Below are 18,832 nucleotides of genomic sequence, written 5' to 3' on the forward strand. Positions count from 1 at the left end.
GGACATGTTCTGGGGCCGCGCGCGCCGCCGGCTCGCGCGCGCGTCCCGCTTCGCTTAAATAGCGGCGGGGGAGGCCGCGCTCGGTCTCACTCGCCGCCGCCGGCCCGTGCTCCGCGTCCTCCTCCTGCTCGTCCTTCGCGTCCACCGCCGCCACCTCCGCCGGTAAGAGGCCGGCCGGCGCGCCCCGGGCCCTGGTCCCCGCACCACGCCTTCTGCCCGAGGGGCCCGGCCGTACGTCCCCGGGGTCGGCGGGCCCGGGCCTGCGCGGGAGGGGGGGGCGGACAGCCGGTGCTCGGCGGACGCCGGCCAGGGGGACTGGGCGGGGGGTGGGGTGGGGCGGGGCGGGGCCGGCCGCAGTGCGGAGAGGCCGGGTCGCGCCGCCGCCCGCGGCCTGGTGCCGGGCGGTTACTCCCCACGGGGCTCGGGGGCGGCGGAGGGCGGCGGACCCTCGGTGCCGGGCTCGTCTGACCGCACGGGTGTCCACGCAGCCCGCAATGGAAGAGGAGATCGCCGCGCTCGTCATCGACAATGGCTCCGGCATGTGCAAGGCGGGCTTTGCTGGGGACGACGCCCCCCGGGCCGTGTTCCCGTCCATCGTCGGGCGACCCCGACACCAGGGCGTGATGGTGGGTATGGGCCAGAAGGACTCCTACGTGGGCGACGAGGCCCAGAGCAAGCGCGGCATCCTGACCCTGAAGTACCCCATTGAACACGGCATTGTCACCAACTGGGACGACATGGAGAAGATCTGGCACCACACCTTCTACAACGAGCTGCGCGTGGCCCCCGAGGAGCACCCCGTGCTGCTGACCGAGGCCCCCCTGAACCCCAAAGCCAACCGCGAGAAGATGACCCAGGTAGGTGCTGCCCCGTGGGACCACCGCCCATCTGTTTTCGTTAAACCATGTTCTGCTCAGCTTTGTTTTCTGAAATTCAAGTATTTCTTTCAATATTTCCAGGGTTCTGTTCCTCTCCTGGCATTTCCTCCCTGAAGTCTCAAGGTTTCTTATTTGTGTTTCTGCCTGCAACCTTTTCTTTTCTCTACACATCACATTTGTGGCATGCCAGCATGCAGCGTGTGAGCATGGGGGTGGCTCGGCGCCCCTGCCCGAGACTAAGGAGCCCGTTGCCTTCTCTCCAGATCATGTTCGAGACCTTCAACACCCCAGCCATGTACGTGGCCATCCAGGCTGTGCTGTCCCTGTACGCCTCTGGCCGCACCACTGGTATTGTCATGGACTCTGGGGACGGGGTCACCCACACTGTGCCCATCTACGAGGGGTATGCCCTGCCCCACGCCATCCTGCGTCTGGACCTGGCTGGCCGGGACCTGACGGACTACCTCATGAAGATCCTTACCGAGCGCGGCTACAGCTTCACCACCACCGCCGAGCGGGAAATCGTGCGTGACATCAAAGAGAAGCTCTGCTACGTCGCCCTGGACTTCGAGCAGGAGATGGCCACGGCCGCGTCCTCCTCCTCCCTGGAGAAGAGCTACGAGCTGCCCGACGGGCAGGTCATCACCATTGGCAACGAGCGGTTCCGCTGCCCGGAGGCACTCTTCCAGCCCTCGTTCCTGGGTAGGTGTGGGGCGGCGGCGGGGTGAGGCTGGGGAGGGCCGCGGGGCTTGTGGGCGTGTGCCCTCTAATGGAGATCTTTGTCTCAGGCATGGAGTCCTGCGGCATCCACGAGACCACCTTTAACTCCATCATGAAGTGTGACGTCGACATCCGGAAGGATCTCTACGCCAACACGGTGCTGTCCGGTGGGACCACCATGTACCCTGGCATCGCTGACCGGATGCAGAAGGAGATCACCGCTCTGGCGCCCAGCACGATGAAGATCAAGGTGAGTCCAGCGTGGCTGCGGGTTGGGGCTCCAACGCCTCGCTGGGAAGACGGCGGCCTGGACTAAACGCCGCGTTCTTTGTCTTACAGATCATCGCTCCTCCCGAGCGCAAGTACTCCGTGTGGATCGGGGGCTCCATCCTGGCCTCGCTGTCCACCTTCCAGCAGATGTGGATCAGCAAACAGGAGTACGACGAGTCGGGCCCCTCCATCGTCCACCGCAAATGCTTCTAAACGGACTGCGGGCAGATGCGTAGCACCTGCCGCGTGAGCGAACCCGGAGTAGCAGTTGGCCCGGCACATGGGCGCACCTCATGCCGGCCTCGTGAAACTGGAATCAGCCTTTGAAAAGAAATTTGTCCTTGAAGCTTGTACCTGATATCAGCACTGGATTGTAGAACTTGTTGCTGATCTTGACCTTGTATCCGAGTTAACTGTTCCCTTGGTATATGTTTAATACCCTGTACATATCTTTGATTTAAACCCTTAGCACATGTGGCTCGGTCAGTTCGTGGCTGACGTTGAGAACACGTTTATGGAAGAGAAATCCATTGATTGGAGGACCCGCAAGGCCGTGAGGTTCTTGATCTGTGCAGGGTATTGATGTGTAAGCTGCCTATTCCAGGATTTCTCTAGAGGCTGGCAAGAGTCCTGAACGAGTTGTCATTTCTGTCTTGCCGGTCTAACAGGGTTGGGAAGGCCCGAGCCTTAGGACCCACTTTCCTTTCTTACCCGATGTTTTCCTGCCAGAACACCGTGGGTTAATTGCCTTGAGTTGGAAAACGGTTTGCATTTACAACTGTAAATTTATTCATCCTTTTAATTTATGTAAGGTTTTTGTACACAATTCTCAATTCTTTAAGAGATGACAACAAATTTTTGGTTTTCTACTGTCATGTGAGAACATTAGGCCCCAGCAACGCGTCATTGTGTGAGGAAAATAAAGTGCTGCAGTGAAGTCCGGTGGCCTCTGTTGGGGCAGAGGGGGTGGAGGGGGGCCGCTCCCTGCCTGCGGCTGGGCAACAGCATGGGTCCTTCAGGAGCAAATGTGTGACCGTCTTAAGAATGCAGGCTAGTGAGCAGCGTGGCATGGTTTGGAAACTGGGGAGCCCCTGTGCCATGGGTTGGGTTTGTGTCCAGGGGCCCCAGTGGAGCCCAGAAGCGGGAGCTCTCCAGATGGTGATTTGGAGGAATGAGCGGACCTAGGTCCTACGAAGGCTGTGATGCCAAGAAGTCCCTGGGGCCCTACAGGGCTGGGTTCCCTCCGCGTGCGCTGTGGGACTGGGGTCCCTTCCCTGCCACAAGCTCCGTGCAGCAGCTGTGAAGGTGTTGAAACCATTGGGTCACCGAAGCAAGGGACTGGTCCCCAGTGGTGTGAACGTGACCAACTTGACCTTTGAGACCCTTGTTTGTGCCCCTGGCCTCCGGTTTGGGGCTTCTAGTGGGAGGCTTGAGTCCTACAGGTCATTCAGATTCAAAATGACCTACATGCAGGTTGGATCAAGGAAATGAGCTTCTGTTGTGAAAGACGCTGCGGGCTGGGAGTGGGAGGCAGAGGGCAAGGGAGAGAGAACGCAGAGGAGCCCAGCTCGGGGCTTGATCCTTGATCCCGCAGCCCTGAGAACCTGAGCTGAAGTCAAATGCTTCGCGGACTGAGCTGCACGGGTGCTTCAGGAAGGAAGGATTGAGAATGCTTAGGGCTTTGGAAGGACTGACCTCGGAAATGGTTAAAGATACTGTTGGTTGATGGGACTGTTTTTTGCCTCTGCTGCTGGGAAGCAAGTCTCATCACTAGGGAGGGGGGAGGGGCTTCCTAGGTCCCATCTCTCTCGGTTTGGGGGGTGGTGGATTCTGTCAGGCTTGGAGAGGGGGGACCCAAGAGCTCATGACTGAAGGCTCTGGAGAGTCTCCTGCCAGAAAGTGGGCCCTCCAGAGCCCCGGCCTTCATCCTGCTCTCCCCTCTTCGTACCACCCGCAGGAGCGTACAGCATGACCGAACTACTTTCTCACCCTGTGCGGTTTTCCCCTTATCGTGGGGACAAGGTCTGGTCCATAGTGTGCGTGGGTCCCAGCAGTGGAGGAGAGAGGGCTCCATGTGTGTTGGGTGGGGGAGCAGGGGAACACCTCTGTCCTAGAGCCAGAAGTAGAAAGGGGGCCACCCCATCAGCCCTGTCCTGGCCCTGCCCTTCTGGTGTTGGGGCCAGTGGGCCAGTCCCTCTACTGTCCCCACACAGGAGAGTCGTGGCTTCTCCTCACGGGTATGAGGACACAGTGAGGCCCCCGACACCTGAGTCAGCAAACCACCTGTCGGCATTTCTCTCAGGAGCTCTGAATCTACCAAGATGCTGAACTTTGAGAAAGGAGATGGGGCTTGGGATGACTTTTGAAAAACCAAAGCAAGACAAGGATAGTTTCTGCCTGCTTCTTCAAAAGAAAAGGGAGCTCTCTGCAAGGAAGGCCGTCATCAACAAAGTCAGCAGACCTACCTGGACGCAGCATCTTCTAAGTGGAGAATCAGGGACTTAGCTCCAGACTGTGCGCGGAGCTGCGAACCAACGAGACAGGGAGGAAAATCTGCAGACACGTGAGAGAAAGCATACGACCGGACAACTTCCAGAAGATGAAACCTCAGAGGCTAACGTTGTCTTTTTTTTTTTTTTAAGATTTTATTTATTTATTAGACAGAGAGAAATCACAAGTAGGCAGAGAGGCAGGCAGAGAGAGAGGAGGAAGCAGGCTCCCTGCTGAGCAGAAAGCCCGATGCGGGACTCGAACCCAGGACCTGGGATCATGACCTGAGCTGAAGGCAGCGGCTTAACCCACTGAGCCACCCAGGCGCCCCCTAACGTTGTCTTAAATACCATTCAGTTTAATGAATGGAAGCTGCCGGAAGGGATGCCTCCTTGGAGAAGTGCCTTGGCCACCTGGGGACTCAGGGCTACCCTGGTGTCCTGACAGTGAGGCAGAGGTGAAGGGCTGCTCTCAGTGGGGTGGGAGGCTCGCGGGTGCCCAAGCTTTCTGCAGCGGGAGGAGCATCCACACGCCCAGCAGGTGGTCAGTAACCGCTCAGACCTGGAGCCAGTGTCCCCAGGCAAGGGGTAGACATTGCATTCATCGGATGCAATTCCAAGTCCAAGGTCCATTCGTCTCTAACGGCCAGTGTTTTAGTAGAGGACAGAGACCATTTCAAGGATTCGCACTGGAAAGGCCGGTCTCTGGTGAGTGAGAGACGGGCTTCCGGGACCGTTTGTGGTGAGAGGCCGCAGGCATCCAACTCCGTGAGCTTCCGTCTGAGAAGCAGGGGTGCTGCCGCTGCTACACAGCGAGTCCCCACGGCTTCCCGCAGCTGGGCGGGCCTGCAGCCTCATACCCCGCTGCCCAGCAGCTCTTTTCTGCAGGAGGCTTCCCTCCCTTCCCTCTGACAGGGTGCCCTCCAAGGAGGCCTATCATGGTGTGTGATGCCCACGGGTCCCCCTGCATTTGCAGGAGGCTGCCCCTCTCTGGAGAGTTATACCTCCCGCCCCACTGATCATGGGTTGGGCCATGGGACATGTTTTAGACAGTCATAGAACTTGAGGAACTTAGGAAGCAGGGCGGAGCGGCCCTGCTCTCTTTCTCCTCTGCTCTGGGGCCACAACATTCCAGAGAGGGGCTTCTCCATCAGTCTGGAGGCTGGAGAGATGCCACCAGAGCCAACCTGGATGGACATACAGGGTGAGCAAAAAAGAAATCCTTGTTGCTGGAAGTCAATGAGGTTGTGGGGTCAGTTGTTTACGTAGCATAATCGAGCCTCTCCTACCTGATACAGCACCAGGTAGTGGGAGTGGTAGCCTCTGGAGTTGTGCCGTGCACCACATGCGTGGCCATCCATGGGGCCCCTGCACAGCCCCGTCTGTCCCCTGTGCACCGGTCCCAACAGGTCCGTGCCTGCGTTATTTTTCTCCCTCCCTGGTCTATAGGATCCATCCATTCCATCCATCCATCCATCCATCCATCCATCCATCCATCCATTTATCCATCCATCCAATGATTTTTTTTTGAAATTGTGGTAAAATATACAACATGTAAAATTTATCTTTTTTATAATAGCATCAAAAAGAATAAAATACGTGGGAATTAACTTTACCAAGGAGATGAAAGACTTGTGTGGTGAAGAATATAAAACATTGCTAAAAGAAATGTTAAAAGACACAAATAAGTGGAAATACCCCAAATTCATGAGTTGTTAAGCAATATTGTTAGAATGTCAGCATTATCCAAAGTGATCTACAGATTTGGTGCAATTCCTGTAAAAGTCCTAATGATGTTTTTTGCAGAAGTAGAAAAGTCCATCCTAAAATTCACATGGACTCTCATAGCCCCAAAACAACCTTGAAAAAGAAGAAACTGGAGGGGGGCGCCTGGGTGGCTCAGTGGGTTAAGCCGCTGCCTTCGGCTCAGGTCATGATCTCAGGGTCCTGGGATCGAGTCCCACATCGGGCTCTCTGCTCAGCGGGGAGCCTGCTTCCTCCTCTCTCTCTGCCTGCCTCTCTGTCTACTTGTGATCTCTCTCTGTCAAATAAATAAATAAAATCTTAAAAAAAAAAAAAAGAAGAAGAAGAAACTGGAGGACTCCCACTTCCTGATTTCAAAACCTCCCGCAGAGCCTCGTGACCAACGCAGCGTGTACTGGTAGAGGCCAGAGCACGGGAGCAGGAGGAGTCCCGAAAGAAACCGTCACGCGTATGGTCAAGTGGTGTCCAGCAGGGGCCAGGGCCTGCGAGTGGGGCAAGGACGGTCTTTCCGACAAACGGTGCTGGGAAACCAGGTGTCTACGTGCGGGAGAAGGAAGCCGGACCCTTACCTCATGCCGTATACAAGTGTTAGCCCCATACGGACCGAGGACCAAATTGTAAGACCCAGAAAACCACGGAAGGGGAGCCCCGAGGCATTGGGTGCGGCATGGGTCCCCGGGTGTGACAGGAGGAAAAAACAGACAAAAAGGACCTCGTGCGAGTCTTAACGATTCCGCACAACCGGAGGCTCCGTGTGTGGCTCTGGTGGCTCGCGAGGCTGGCGGTCGGGAGGCGCACAGCGCTCGTCCTTCTGCGTCCGAGTCTCCCGCTGTGCACAGCGCCCGCACGGTGTAGCAGGGGTCAGGGTGTCCTTCCGGGAGAGGAGCTCCGTCTGGGTAGACGGCCGTTCGTCTGTCTGCTCCCCTGCGGACGGACCTCTGGGCTCCTGGGAACCGAGCCGCAGGGAGCATGACTGGGCTTCTCGTTCATTTGGGCCCGTGCCAGGAGGTGCAATCCCCGATCTCACGGGAGTCCTAACTTTCTGGGGGGGTCCCCCCCCGTCTGTGCGGCCGCGGCCGGCTCACGGTCCCACCAGCCGTGCTCCCGGTTCCCCAGCACCCTCACGGCAGTCGCCGTTTGCCGCTCTGTCGCCGGTGGCCCCGCGAGCAGGTGCGCCGCGGGCTCTTGGAGGGCAAGCGCGGTGGGCTCACCGGGGCTCCCACCCCTCCCGCAGGGCTCGCCTAGTGCGCAGTATGTGCCCAGGGCCTGTCCGCTCACCTGAGCCAGTGGACTCGGCCCTGCCTCCGCGGCAGTGAGACAAAGCCCTCGGGAGACGCTGGAGCTCAGAGTCCGGGCCGCAGAGCCAAAACAGGGCCTTGGCCAGGCCGGGCTGCTGGGGGAGCCCGCGGGCGTCAGGGGCATGGAGGGTATCAGGGCCCGCTAACACCCGAGCTTAGCTCACTTACAGGACGGCGTGATCTCCAGAACCTACTGGCCAGTGGCCACGGAGGCCAGGCCGGGGAGGGGCCTGGGAGGGGCCTCTGTCTCCCCGGGCCCCAAGCTGGGCTCCACTCTCCCAGAGGCCTTTGCTCCCTCCGCCCCGAGCCAGCCAAAGCCTCGGCACCCAGAGCGGCAGCAGACACCCCAAACGAAAGCCATGGCTGTGCCCTCTGCCCTCGGAGTGAGGTCTTATCTGAGGGACAGAACAGAAAGGCCCTCTCTGTCCTCCTCCTGCGGGCTCCTCACAGCCCGCTGGCTGCTCTCCTGCCACGTGGTGTCATCTGGGGTCTGGCCCAGCCTGCCTGGGATGCCCGCCATGGCTGTGCCCCTCCAGGACTCCCTGGCCCGGGGTTTTTGCCCTGCCCCGTGGCCCTCCCCGTTCCCTCCCTCTCCCCTAGCTTTGCTTTCCCCAAAGCAGAGGCTGATGATAAGCCGTGATTTGGGGGTGTGCGTGCTGGGGGGCACTAGAGAAAGGCCTGCATTTCTGAGACCCTCATTCAGGGACCCTGCTCCCAGGTAGGAGGGCGGGACTCAGCTGTCCCAGGAACAGGGGGCTCCGGAGGGCTGCGGGAGCCATCCGATGGGCTGGACCTGTCCCAGGCGAAGCCTCAGCCATGGTGAGCGCCCCAGGACTAGTCCAGCTCCTGCCCAGTCCACCCGCCCCCCACAGCCCCAGCCTCCCACCCACCCCCACGCCCACCCCTCGTCCTTTGTGGAAACAGAGCGGCTGGCCGGTGAGGACAAGAGGCTCAAACCGCACGCCCAGCTGGCTCCTGCGGACGAGGGCAGAGGCCAGGGCGGCGGAATTGAGATGTCACCTCCACCCCAGCCTGGGCCCAGCAGGGATGGCTGCAGGGTCTGCGTCTCTCCCGTGGGACAAGGGGCCCGATGGGCCTGGAGGTGGGCCAGCTTCCCGAGGCCCGTCCTGCCTCCTCTGCTCTGGTGAAGAAACGCAGGTGGCCCCGTGGTGGTGCCGAGCGCACCGCGTCATTCCCGGTGGCTCACAGGGACGCAACGCTGTTCACCTCGGACTGGCCTTGGGAAAGCCCCGTCTGCACCCGCGTTAGGGCAAGGCCCTATGGCTCTGGCCTGCGCCACCCGAGCCAAGAGGAGACTGCGCCTGGGACACAGGCACTTCCGTCTGTACCTGTAAAAGACACAGTGTCTGAGCGCAAAGGTAAAGCCTTCGGGAAACTGAAAGGGAAAGTGATCGGCAGAAGCGCCCCGGGAAGGCCTGGGGGCACCATCCGGGGACCTTTGTGTCGTCTCTGCGCTTTGCAAAGGGCACGTTTACGCGAATGGCCGGGCCCCGAGCGAGCCCGTCCTTTCTTGCGTTCCTTTTTCCTCTTTCCCTCTCTCCCTTCCTTCCTTTGTCTTCTTTTTAGCCGGCTTTCAACTTGAGAACAGTTTCAGATTGACAGAAAGGCCCAGAGACAGCGCAGAGTCCCACCCACCCTCCCCGTGCTGTCCCTGGCGGCCCAAACCAGGAACCAGCCTGGGTGGCTGTCGGTAACCGAAGTCCACTCTGCTCAGGTGTCCTTGGTTTTCCTGTCACACCCTCTCTCCGCCCTGGTCGTCATGTCTCCCAGGCTCCTCGGGGCCGAGCCGACTCTCACGTCCCTGGTTTTGGGGGACCCGGTAATTCTTGGCGGCGGGGGCAAGTTCTGGGGCCATCCCTCCGTCGGGATCGTGGGAGGACGGGCGACGGGTTTGGGAAGACCGCAGAGCTGAAGGGCCTTCTCATTGCCTCACATCAGGGGTCTCTGTTCTCAGTGGGACTCGTCACCAAGGACGGGGCCTTGACCCCGGGCTGGGGTGTGTTCATTCTCCCCAGTGTGTGTACTGTTCTCTCTGGAAGGACGTCACTCCGTGGAGCCCACACCCCGGGGTCAGGGGGTCATGCCCCACTTACACTTCACCTTCTTGGGTTGGGGGCCTCGATATGAATTCCTTTTCCCTGTGTGTGTGAGACCTGTGTCTTTCCCACTCACTCCTTCGCTCATGCATCTACATCGGTAGGTATCTCGGTGTCTGCAGGTGCGGTGGGTCGTTTCCCGCTGCTGCCTCACTTACTCTGTCGTTTCAGCTGCTCCATCGTTGGCCCCTGGGAGCCCATCCGGAGGGAGTGCTCAGGTGTGGATTACTTTCCTGGCGCCACACAGAGCGTACGTTCCCTGCCTCAGGCCCAAATCAGCTGCGTCCCCGTGTCTTCCTTTTCTTGGAGAAGGGTATTAGAGACCAAAGTTTGGGGGCTGGGTGTGCTCATTGCTACTGGGATGTCCTCACCGGCAGGCCCTCTCTGGTGACGGAGTGAGGAGATGAATGTGTGCACATTACCCTGCACACATACACGCACACACACACGTTTCTATAGGTGGCCACCTGTGCTTATATTAAGGTAACCGTGAGCTCCCACTGCCGTTTCCACCTCTAACCCACACCACATGGATCGACCTACCCTGCCCCTTGCTTCTCTGTCAGCTCCCACTCCAGCTGTGCGAAACCCGACCCCAGCACCCACCACCCACTGACATAGTCACTCAGTCCCAGCGCATGGGACTTGTTTTCAGAATTCCTAATGGGGGGGCACCTGGTTGGCTCAGTTGGTTAAGCCTCTGCCTTCAGCTCAGGTCATGATCTCAGGGTCCTGGGATCGAACCCCGCATCGGGCTCTCTGCTTGGCAGGGAGCCTGCTTCCCCCTCTCTCTCTGCCTGTCTCTCTGCCTACTTGTGATCTCTGTCGGTCAAATAAATAAATAAAATCTTTGAAAAAAAAAAAAAAAGAATTCCTGATGGGTACCCCACGGGAACAACTTGACCAATAGCAGTGCGGGTCCCATGACGTCCCTTCTGCCCTTCGTCTTACAGAGCCCGCTCATTCCACCGTGACCTGGCTCAGCCCTGTGTCTCCACCCCCTCCACCTGGTGGCTTCGGGCAGGCTCACTTCGTCTGCTCTAAAATTCTGTGGGTTTGGACAAATGCAGGTGTCGTGGACCCACCATCACAGGGCGATGATGACAGTTTTCTCATCCTGAAGAAGGCTCTGTGCTCCATCTCCTCCGTCCCCACCTGCCTTCAAGCCCCAGCAATCGCCCATTTACTCTATCATTTTGCCTTTTCCAGAGGCCACGGTCATGGAGGCAACAGCATGGGGCCTTTCCGGAATGGCCAGTTGTGCTCAGCCACACGCCCTTCAGGACCGTCCACATGTCTGTGCTGGATCAGGAGCCCCCTCCTTCTCATCACACTTCGTGTATCCACGCGCCTATCGAGGACGTTTTGTTTGCTTCTGATTTTTGGCAATTACTAATAAAGTGAACACAAACATTTCTATGGAGCTTCTTGTCTGGACAGGGCTTTCAGAGCAGGTGGATAAAATTTCTGCGGCATAAGCACGGGATTGAATGCTGACATTACTTTATCTTTGTAAGAAACTGCCAAATTACCTTCCAAAGTGGCTGTACCGGTTTGCATCCCTACCAGCAGTGAGAGGCAGCATCCCTGGGTCTCCTTGCCAGCAGTCTGGTGCTCTCATTTGAAAAACTGTGATAAAATACACATAACATAGAACGTACCATCATGACCACTTTTAAGTGTTCAGTGGTGTTAAGTACATGGTGGTGCCACCAATCTTCAGAATTCTTTCCATTTTGAAAACTCAAAGTTAACCCTGTCCCCTGCCCCCATTAAACGATAACTTGCACTTCCCTCCACCAGCCCCTGGCACCCACCATCCTACTTTCTGTTTCTATGGCTCTAGGGACCTCGTATAAAAGGTTCCTCATACAGTAGCCTTTTGTGAGGGCTGATTTCACGCAGTAAAATGTCTTCAAGTTTCATCTCTATTGTAGCATGTGTTAGACTTCCCTTCCTTTTTAAGGATAAATAATATTCTGTTGTGTGGAGGGACCCTGCTTTGTTGATCCATTCATTCCTTGATGACACGTGTCACGTCACTGACGGCTGTTGTGAATGTTGCCGCAGTGAATGTAGGTGTGCAAATATCTCCTTAAGACCTTGCTTTCAGGGGCGCCTGGGGGGCTCAGTCATTGGGCGTCTGCCTTTGGCTCAGGTCAGAATCCCAAGGTCCTGGGATCAAGCCCCGAGTCGGGATCCCTGTTCAGCGGGGAGCCTGCTTCTCCCTCTCCCACTCCCCCTGCTCATGTTCCCTCTCTGGCTCTTTCTGTCAAATAAATAAATAAAATCTTTTTTTTTTTTTTTTTTTTTTTTTTAGATTTTATTTATTGGGCACCTGGGTGGCTCAGTGGGTTAAGCCACTGCCCTCGGCTCAGGTCATGATCCCGGAGACCAGGGATGGAGTCCCACATCGGGCTCCCAGCTCCACAGGGAGTCTGCTTCTCCCTCTGACCTTCTCCCCTCTCAGGCTCTCTCTCACTGTCTCTTTCTCAAATAAACAAATAAAAATCTTTAGAAAAATATTTTATTTATTTATTTGACAGACAGAAATCACAAGTAGGCAGAGAGGCAGAGGGAAGGGGGAAGCAGGCTCCCTGCTGAGCAGAGAGCCCAACTCGGGACTCGATCCCAGGACCCTGGGATCATGACCTGAGCCGAAGGCAGCCACCCAACTGACTGGGCCACCCAGGCACCCAATTAACAAAAGTAAAAAAAATAAAAATAAAAAGACCTTGCTTTCATTTCTTTTGGGTAAATACCCAGAAGTGGAATTCAGGTTATATATATGATAATTCTATTTTTAATATTTTTGAGGAGGTGACATGTCAGATTTTTAATTTAATCTTTAATATTAAAAGACTTAACTTATTTATTTATTTATTTGAGAGAAAGAGAAGGAGAGAGAGCACAAGCTGGGGGGCGGGGCAGAGAGGAAGAGAGAATCTGCCAGCTGAACGTGGACCCCGACCTGGGGGTTCAGTCTCACAACTCTGAGGTCATGACCTGAACCAAAACCAAGAGTAGGACGCCTGACCAGCCGAGCCACCCAGGTGCCCCGGGTCGTGTATTTTATTATTAGATTTAAGAGTTCTTTATATTTTTGGAGGCAAGACATTTATCAGATGTGTGATTTACGAACATTTTCTCCAAGTCTGTGTCTTATCTTTTCATTTTCTCAACAGTGTCCTTCACAGAGTAAAAGTTTTTAATTTTAATGAAGTCCAACTCCATTTTTTCTTCTGTGCATCATGATTTTGGTGCTATATCCAGAAAAATCACATCCGAGGTTGTGTAGATTTTCTTCTATGTCTCTTCTAGAAGTCTGATAGTTTTTGCATTTTACGTTTAAGCCTTGGGGTTAGGACTTCAACACTTGGATTTTGTGGAGACAAAATCCAGCCCATAAAGCCAGTGTTCCTGGCCTGGAGCTTTGTCAAAGTTATTGAGGTTTCCAGAGAGCTAGCTTCTGCGTTCATTGATTTTTCTCTATTATGTATTCATTTTCTATATCATTGATTTTTGCTATTTTCTTTGTCCTTCCTTCTATTTTGGGTTTAATTTGCTCTTCTTTTTTCTAGGTCTTAAAATAGAGACATATATATTTGATTTTGGACCCTTGTTATTTTTTAATATCAACATTGAAAACTATATATACCCTCTAAGCTCCGTTCTGGTTTCATCTCCAAATTTTTTTTAAAGATTTTATTTATTTATTTGACAGAGAGAGAGAGAGAGAGAGCAGGAACACAAGCAGGGGGCAGTGAGAGAGGAAGAAGCAGGCTTCCCGCTAAGCAGGGTGCCTGATGTGGGGCTCGATCCCAGGATCCTGGGATCATGACCGGAGCCAAAGACAGATGCTTAACGACTGAGCCACCCAGGTGCCCCTCATCTCCAAATTTTTGATACATTGTGTTTTCCATATCATTTGGTTAAAATATATTCTAATTTCCCTTGTGATTTTATAATCGATGGATTACTTAGGGATGGATATGTTGTTAACTTCCAAATATTTTTAATTTTCCCAGAATCTTTTTATGGTTGTTTCTACTTTAATTCTGTAGAGGTCAGAGAACATAATCTATGTAATTTCAATCCTTTTGAATTTATTAAAGCTGGCGTTGTAGCCCAGAATTTGCTCAATCTTAATTTTTTTAGACAGGGGGGTAGGGGCAGGGGATGAGAGAGAAAGAATCTGAAGCAGATTCCAGGCCCAGCTGGGCTCCAAGTCACAGTCCTGAGATCACGACCTGACCCTGACTGACCGAGCCACCCAGGTGCCCCAGTCTTGTTTCATTTTCTAGGTACGCTTGGAAAGGACATGCGGGGGACCCACAGTCAGTAGAACATGTGACACTCGGAGCTGCGAGTTCAAGCCCCACGTGGGTGTGGACCATACTTTTAAAAAATAATTAACTAATTAATTTTAAAAAAAGGAAAATGATGCGCATTCTGCCATGTTGGGTTCAGTGTTCTGTAAACATCAATTAGGTCAACGTTTCAGTGTTGTTGTAGTTGGTTGGGTATTCTATTTCTTACCAATTTTTTTCTTTAATTGTCTTAACTTGTTTTTGTTTTGTTTTGTTAAGATTCTCTTTATTTCGGGGCGCCTGGGTGGCTCAGCGGGTTGAAGACTCTGCCTTCAGCTCGGGTCATGGTCCCGGTGTCCTGGGATCGAGTCCCGCATCGGGCTCTCTGCTCAGCGGGAAGCCTGCTTCCTCCTCTCTCTCTGCCTTCCTCTCTGCCTACTTGTGATCTCTGTCTGTCAAATAAATAAAATCTTTAAAAAAAAAAAAAAAGATTCTCTTTATTTCACAGAGAGCGATACAGCCAGAGAGGGAGCACAGCAGGGGTAGTGGGAGACGGAGAAGCAGGCTTCCCGCCGAGCAGAGAGCCTGATGTGAGGCTCGATCCCAGGACGCTGAGATCATGACCTGAGCCGAAGGCAGAGGCTTTAACCACTGAGCCACCCAGGCGTCCTGAGGCTGTTTTCAAGCCTTGTTAGAGCGAGTCTGGGTTAGCCTTTTATTCTGGGGAAGGTCAGCTCTACTACTAAGATGTCACCCTTACGAAATGTCCAGGAGTGCCCTGGGTGCTTCATGAGGTCTGTTGGGCACCGGCACGTCCCTCCGTCCCCCGTGAGCCCTGGGAATCGTCCAGCTCCACCGTTCTGCCGGGCCTGTTCTTTGCTGAGTCTCACCGGGTTTCCTTGAACACAGGTTCAAGTTTAAAATTTACCAAAAACCTTAAGTCTGTGTAGATTTCTGGAGCTTGTCCTCCGCACAGCTACTTCCGCTGGGCGCTCTGGCCCGCTCATTCCCACCGCGTCAGCCTCTCCCAACCCTAGTCTCCATGTCTCCGTCCAGAGAGCACCTCCCAGCAGAAAGCCAAGAGAGCTGTAGGCCCCACGTCTTTGCCTTTCTTCTCTTAGGGATCTCACAGTCCTGGGCAGACTATGGGCCAACGTCTTCCAAAAGTTGCTGCGTATTTTCTTTTCTTTCCGGTGCTCTGGCTGTTGACGGCAGGATGGCGCAGCCCAAGCCAGTTCCCCCGCGGTGACCAGACAGCGGAGGGCCCTCTGTGCTTTGTGAGGCGCATGTTAGCCTATTTTCAGGATATCGAGGAATTAGAGGACACATTCCTCCAGGATCTGACTTGCCTTCTATCCACACACTAGTGACCTTCCACGCCCACGCGCAGGGCACCTTCTTCGTGGCTGGGCGGTGCTCGGCCGTGGAAACCCACCGTCGGCCGCGGCTCCCCGATGGCTCCGAGGCGGCTCTAAGTTTCTATCACACACAACGTACTGGAGGCAGTTCTCGTTTCGGCATCTTTGTGAGCTTGTCCGGCCGTGTCCACTCGTCCGACCCTCTCAGCCAGCCAACCTGGAGCTTGCTCCAAGGGCGTTGACATTTTAGGACTTCTCCTAATTTTCGGGGAGAAATTTCTACTAAAATGGGGAGCTTCTTCCGCGCCTTTCTGCCAACGAAGCGAACAGCAGGCAGGCCTGGGGGGCTGGGCTCGGGGAATCATGCGTCCCCGCGCTTTGCCCAGACAGCCGCGGGCACGTGAGCGTGTCCCCGGGTGAGCACATACTCGCGAACGTGCCTCGCGGGACAAGTCGGCTGCCCCCGCGCACTAGGGTTAAAAGCTACCTCGCTGTGATGGCCTGAGCGGTAGAAGCTCCCAGCGCACCCGCCACCATCCTCGAGGGAGGCTGCCCCGGTGACGCTCCTGGGCCATCTGTGGGCTCTTCGTACGTATCCCCAAACTGCTCTCCACAATGTCGTGCCGATTCATGGCCCCTAGGTTCCTCCTTGTCCCCTAAGGTTAGTGGCTCAGGCTCTGGCAACCAGGTCATTCCCCTCCCTGAGTCACAGCCCTGGACGTGGCTGACGGCCGGGGTGGCCATGGGCCCCGTGAGCTCCTGGCATGTGGCACTGGTTGCATTTTGCTGTGTTGAGGTGGCCGGAGCCAGTGGCGGCCGCGAGACCTGAGACTTCCTGACCAGCTGCGTGTTCTTCATCCCGCCCGCCGCCCCCACCCCTGCTCACCTGTGGGCCTTCCGATCCCTAATGAAAAAGTTAGCTCCTCTGCTGGGGGCTCCTGGCTGGCTCAGGGGAGCTGAGCGGTTGACTCTTGGTCTCGGCTCATGTCATGATCTCAGGGTCTGGGATCGAGCCCCGTGTCAGGTTCTGTGCTCAGCAGGCAGTCTCTCTCCCTCCGCCCCTGCCCCCTGGTCACACACGCACGTGCTCTCTCTGACTCTTAAATAAATATATCTTTTTAAAAATTCTTCTTCTGGGGCTCCTGGCTGGCTCTATTGGTGAGCACGAAGACTCTGGATCTCGGGGCTGTGAGTTCGAGCTCCATTTGTGTGTAGAGATAACCCAAAAATAAAATATTTTTTTTCTTTTTTTAAAAGTTTTTATTTATTTGACAGAGAGAGATCCCAAGCAGACAGAGAGACAGGCGGAGGAGGGGGGGAAGCAGGCTCCCTGCTGAGGAGGCTTTAGCCCCCTGAGCCACACAGGCGCCCTAAAAATAAAATCTAATTAAAAAAAAAAATTCGTCCTCTGCTTGAATATGCCAGAGTCTTCCTCCCTGGGGCAGCGCGCCTGCCTCACGCCCTCTTCTTTCTGCCTCTGCAACCCTGCTGTCGTTGGGGCCGCTAAGGCCCAGGGGTGCGGTATGCTCAGCTAACACCAACCGTGACAGCCTGGTTCCTGGCTGTCTCAGGACCCCTGACATGTGGTCATGTGGCCTGTTCCGACCAGCGAGGCCTAGGGCAGAATCTGCGGTGGAGGTTCCTGGAAGAGGTTTCTCTCTCCCTATAAAAGGGGACAGATGCAGGGCGCCTGGGTGGCTCAGTCCGTTGGGCATCTGCCTTCGGCTCAGGTCATGACCCCAGGGTCCTGGGATGGCGTCCCGCACTGGGGTCCCTGCTCGGTGGAGAGTCTGCTTCTCCCTGTCCCTCTCCCCCTGTTCCTGCATGTGTGCGCTCACTATCTCTCTCGAATAAATAAGTAAGAATTTTGCAAAGATACTTTTTTAAAGATTTTGTTTATTTACTTGACAAACAGAGATCACAAGCAGGCAGAGAGAGAAGGGGAAGCAGGCTCCTCGCTGAGCAGAGAGCCCAGTGCGGGGCTTGAACCCAGGACCCCGAGATCATGACCTGAGCCAAAGGCAGAGGCTTTTAACCCACTGAGCCACCCAGGCGCCCCAGAATTTTTTAAAGATTTTATTTATTTATTTGAGAGAGAGAATGAGAAGAGAGCATGAGGGGGAGAGGGTCAGCGAGAAAGCAGACCCCCCACTGAGCAGGGAACCCGAGCTGGGACTCGATCCCGGGACTCCAGAATCATGACCTGAGCCGAAGGCAATTGCTTAACCCACTGAGTCACCTGGGCACCCCAATAAGTAAAATCCTTAAAATAAATAAATAAATAAATAGGAGACAGACGTGACTGGGCCTGCATCTTCCTCCTTTCTTTTCTTCTCCCCCCCCAACACCTCGACTGTGGAGTGGACTGTGAGCCACGGTTGACATTCCAGCAGCCACCAAGCAAACAGTGAGGACAAAACCCGGGTCAGCTGCTAGCAGTGCTGGAGTAGAGGGACAGAGAGGTGCGGTCCTGAACGCGGATAGCCCCACCTCCCGATTTCATGAGAAACCCAGGTTACATGAGAAAAACCAGCCCCTTCGTTTCCTCTCCCGTTCACCGGGCACTGCCCCGCCTGCGGCTGACTTGATGCCCGACCCGGACGCCCTCGCACCTGCCTCTGCAGATAAACGCGCGTATTCACAGAGCGCTTGAGGGCTTACAAAGGCTCACCCTGGGGCATCCCACAGCCATTTCGGGATACGTCCTCAGTCGGGGTTCTTGCCGACAGCCGCAGACACCCAACCTTGAGAAACAAAGCGCAGGACAGTTTGGTGGATGAGACCGGGCAGCCCACAGAAGCCACGGGAAGATGGAGGGCCTTTCCCACGTGGCAGGAAGAACCCCAAGGAAGCAGGCGCCCAGCCCGGGTGACTCGATGCGGTCCCGTTGTGTGGTCTCCTGGCACCCCAGCCCAGATGCCTCAAGTGCATCCTCAAGGCCACTGAAGGAGGCTGAGGGCCACGTCTAGGGAGAGAGTATGGCTCTTCGGCTGGGATTCTTCTGGAAACCGTTCTGGGACGCCTCCTTCAGACTCAGATGGCCTCAGCCTGTCCGGTGTAGAAAAGTAATTCTCTTGGATATTTTCCAGATTTCTTTATGCCGTAAATATTAATTTGCTGAAAACAAATCCCTTTTTGTGACTCCCACAGATTTTGCCCACAGATTTTGTTTTGGTGATTTAGGCAAAAAAATGATCCAAACTGTCCGGCCCAAGGGAAGGTCAGCGCCCCACCCCTGCCCCTGTCCCGAGGCCGCCTGTCCCCATGGGAGGCATGGACAAGAGAGGCCAGGGGCCAGGCCCTGCTGCCTGACGGGTCCTCGTGGACCAGTGGGTGTCCACCGCTATGGACAAGCGAGCCGGCAGCCAGGACAGCACCAGCTCTGACGACACCGCCTGGGGAATGGCCCACAGCCAAACTGCGGGGCGTCTGAGAGACTGGAACGGGGACTTCAGCGCTGGGGCCCCATTACATCAGCCATCCAGGGTCGGGAGATAATTTGTCAGCTCTCTGCCCCATGTGGCCCCCGTGGAAATCAAAGACGCAGTCTCGCCCATTTTTAGAGATAAATTAAATGCATCAGTATGAAGAAGTCAGGCAGCGAGGCGGAGGGTGGATGGAGCCGTGA

At 55.4% G+C, this 18,832-nt stretch overlaps 1 protein-coding gene across 1 annotated transcript; it reads left to right on the plus strand.

Moving 5' to 3' along the window:
- Positions 1 to 17: 17 nt before the first annotated feature.
- Positions 18 to 2,805, plus strand: ACTG1 (actin gamma 1). Its single transcript, XM_047706807.1, has 5 exons — positions 18 to 162; positions 489 to 857; positions 1,142 to 1,580; positions 1,667 to 1,848; positions 1,938 to 2,805. Exons 2-5 carry the CDS (start codon positions 495 to 497, stop codon positions 2,079 to 2,081), a joined length of 1,128 nt encoding a protein of 375 aa, XP_047562763.1. The 5' UTR covers positions 18 to 162; positions 489 to 494; the 3' UTR covers positions 2,082 to 2,805.
- Positions 2,806 to 18,832: the final 16,027 nt, after the last annotated feature.

Source organism: Lutra lutra, chromosome 16 (assembly GCF_902655055.1).
Source record: "Lutra lutra chromosome 16, mLutLut1.2, whole genome shotgun sequence".
In the NCBI taxonomy this organism is placed as follows: Eukaryota; Metazoa; Chordata; class Mammalia; order Carnivora; family Mustelidae; genus Lutra; species Lutra lutra.

What these genes read in the sequence shown, in the direction of transcription:
- ACTG1 (XM_047706807.1), top strand. Translation starts at nt 495, where the DNA reads ATGGAAGAGGAGATCGCCGCGCTCGTCATCGACAATGGCTCCGGCATG. An exon ending in CTTCCAGCCCTCGTTCCTGG is followed by an intron (nt 1,581 to 1,666) that starts GTAGGTGTGGGG and finishes TCTTTGTCTCAG; the next exon opens with GCATGGAGTCCTGCGGCATC. An exon ending in CCAGCACGATGAAGATCAAG is followed by an intron (nt 1,849 to 1,937) that starts GTGAGTCCAGCG and finishes TTTGTCTTACAG; the next exon opens with ATCATCGCTCCTCCCGAGCG.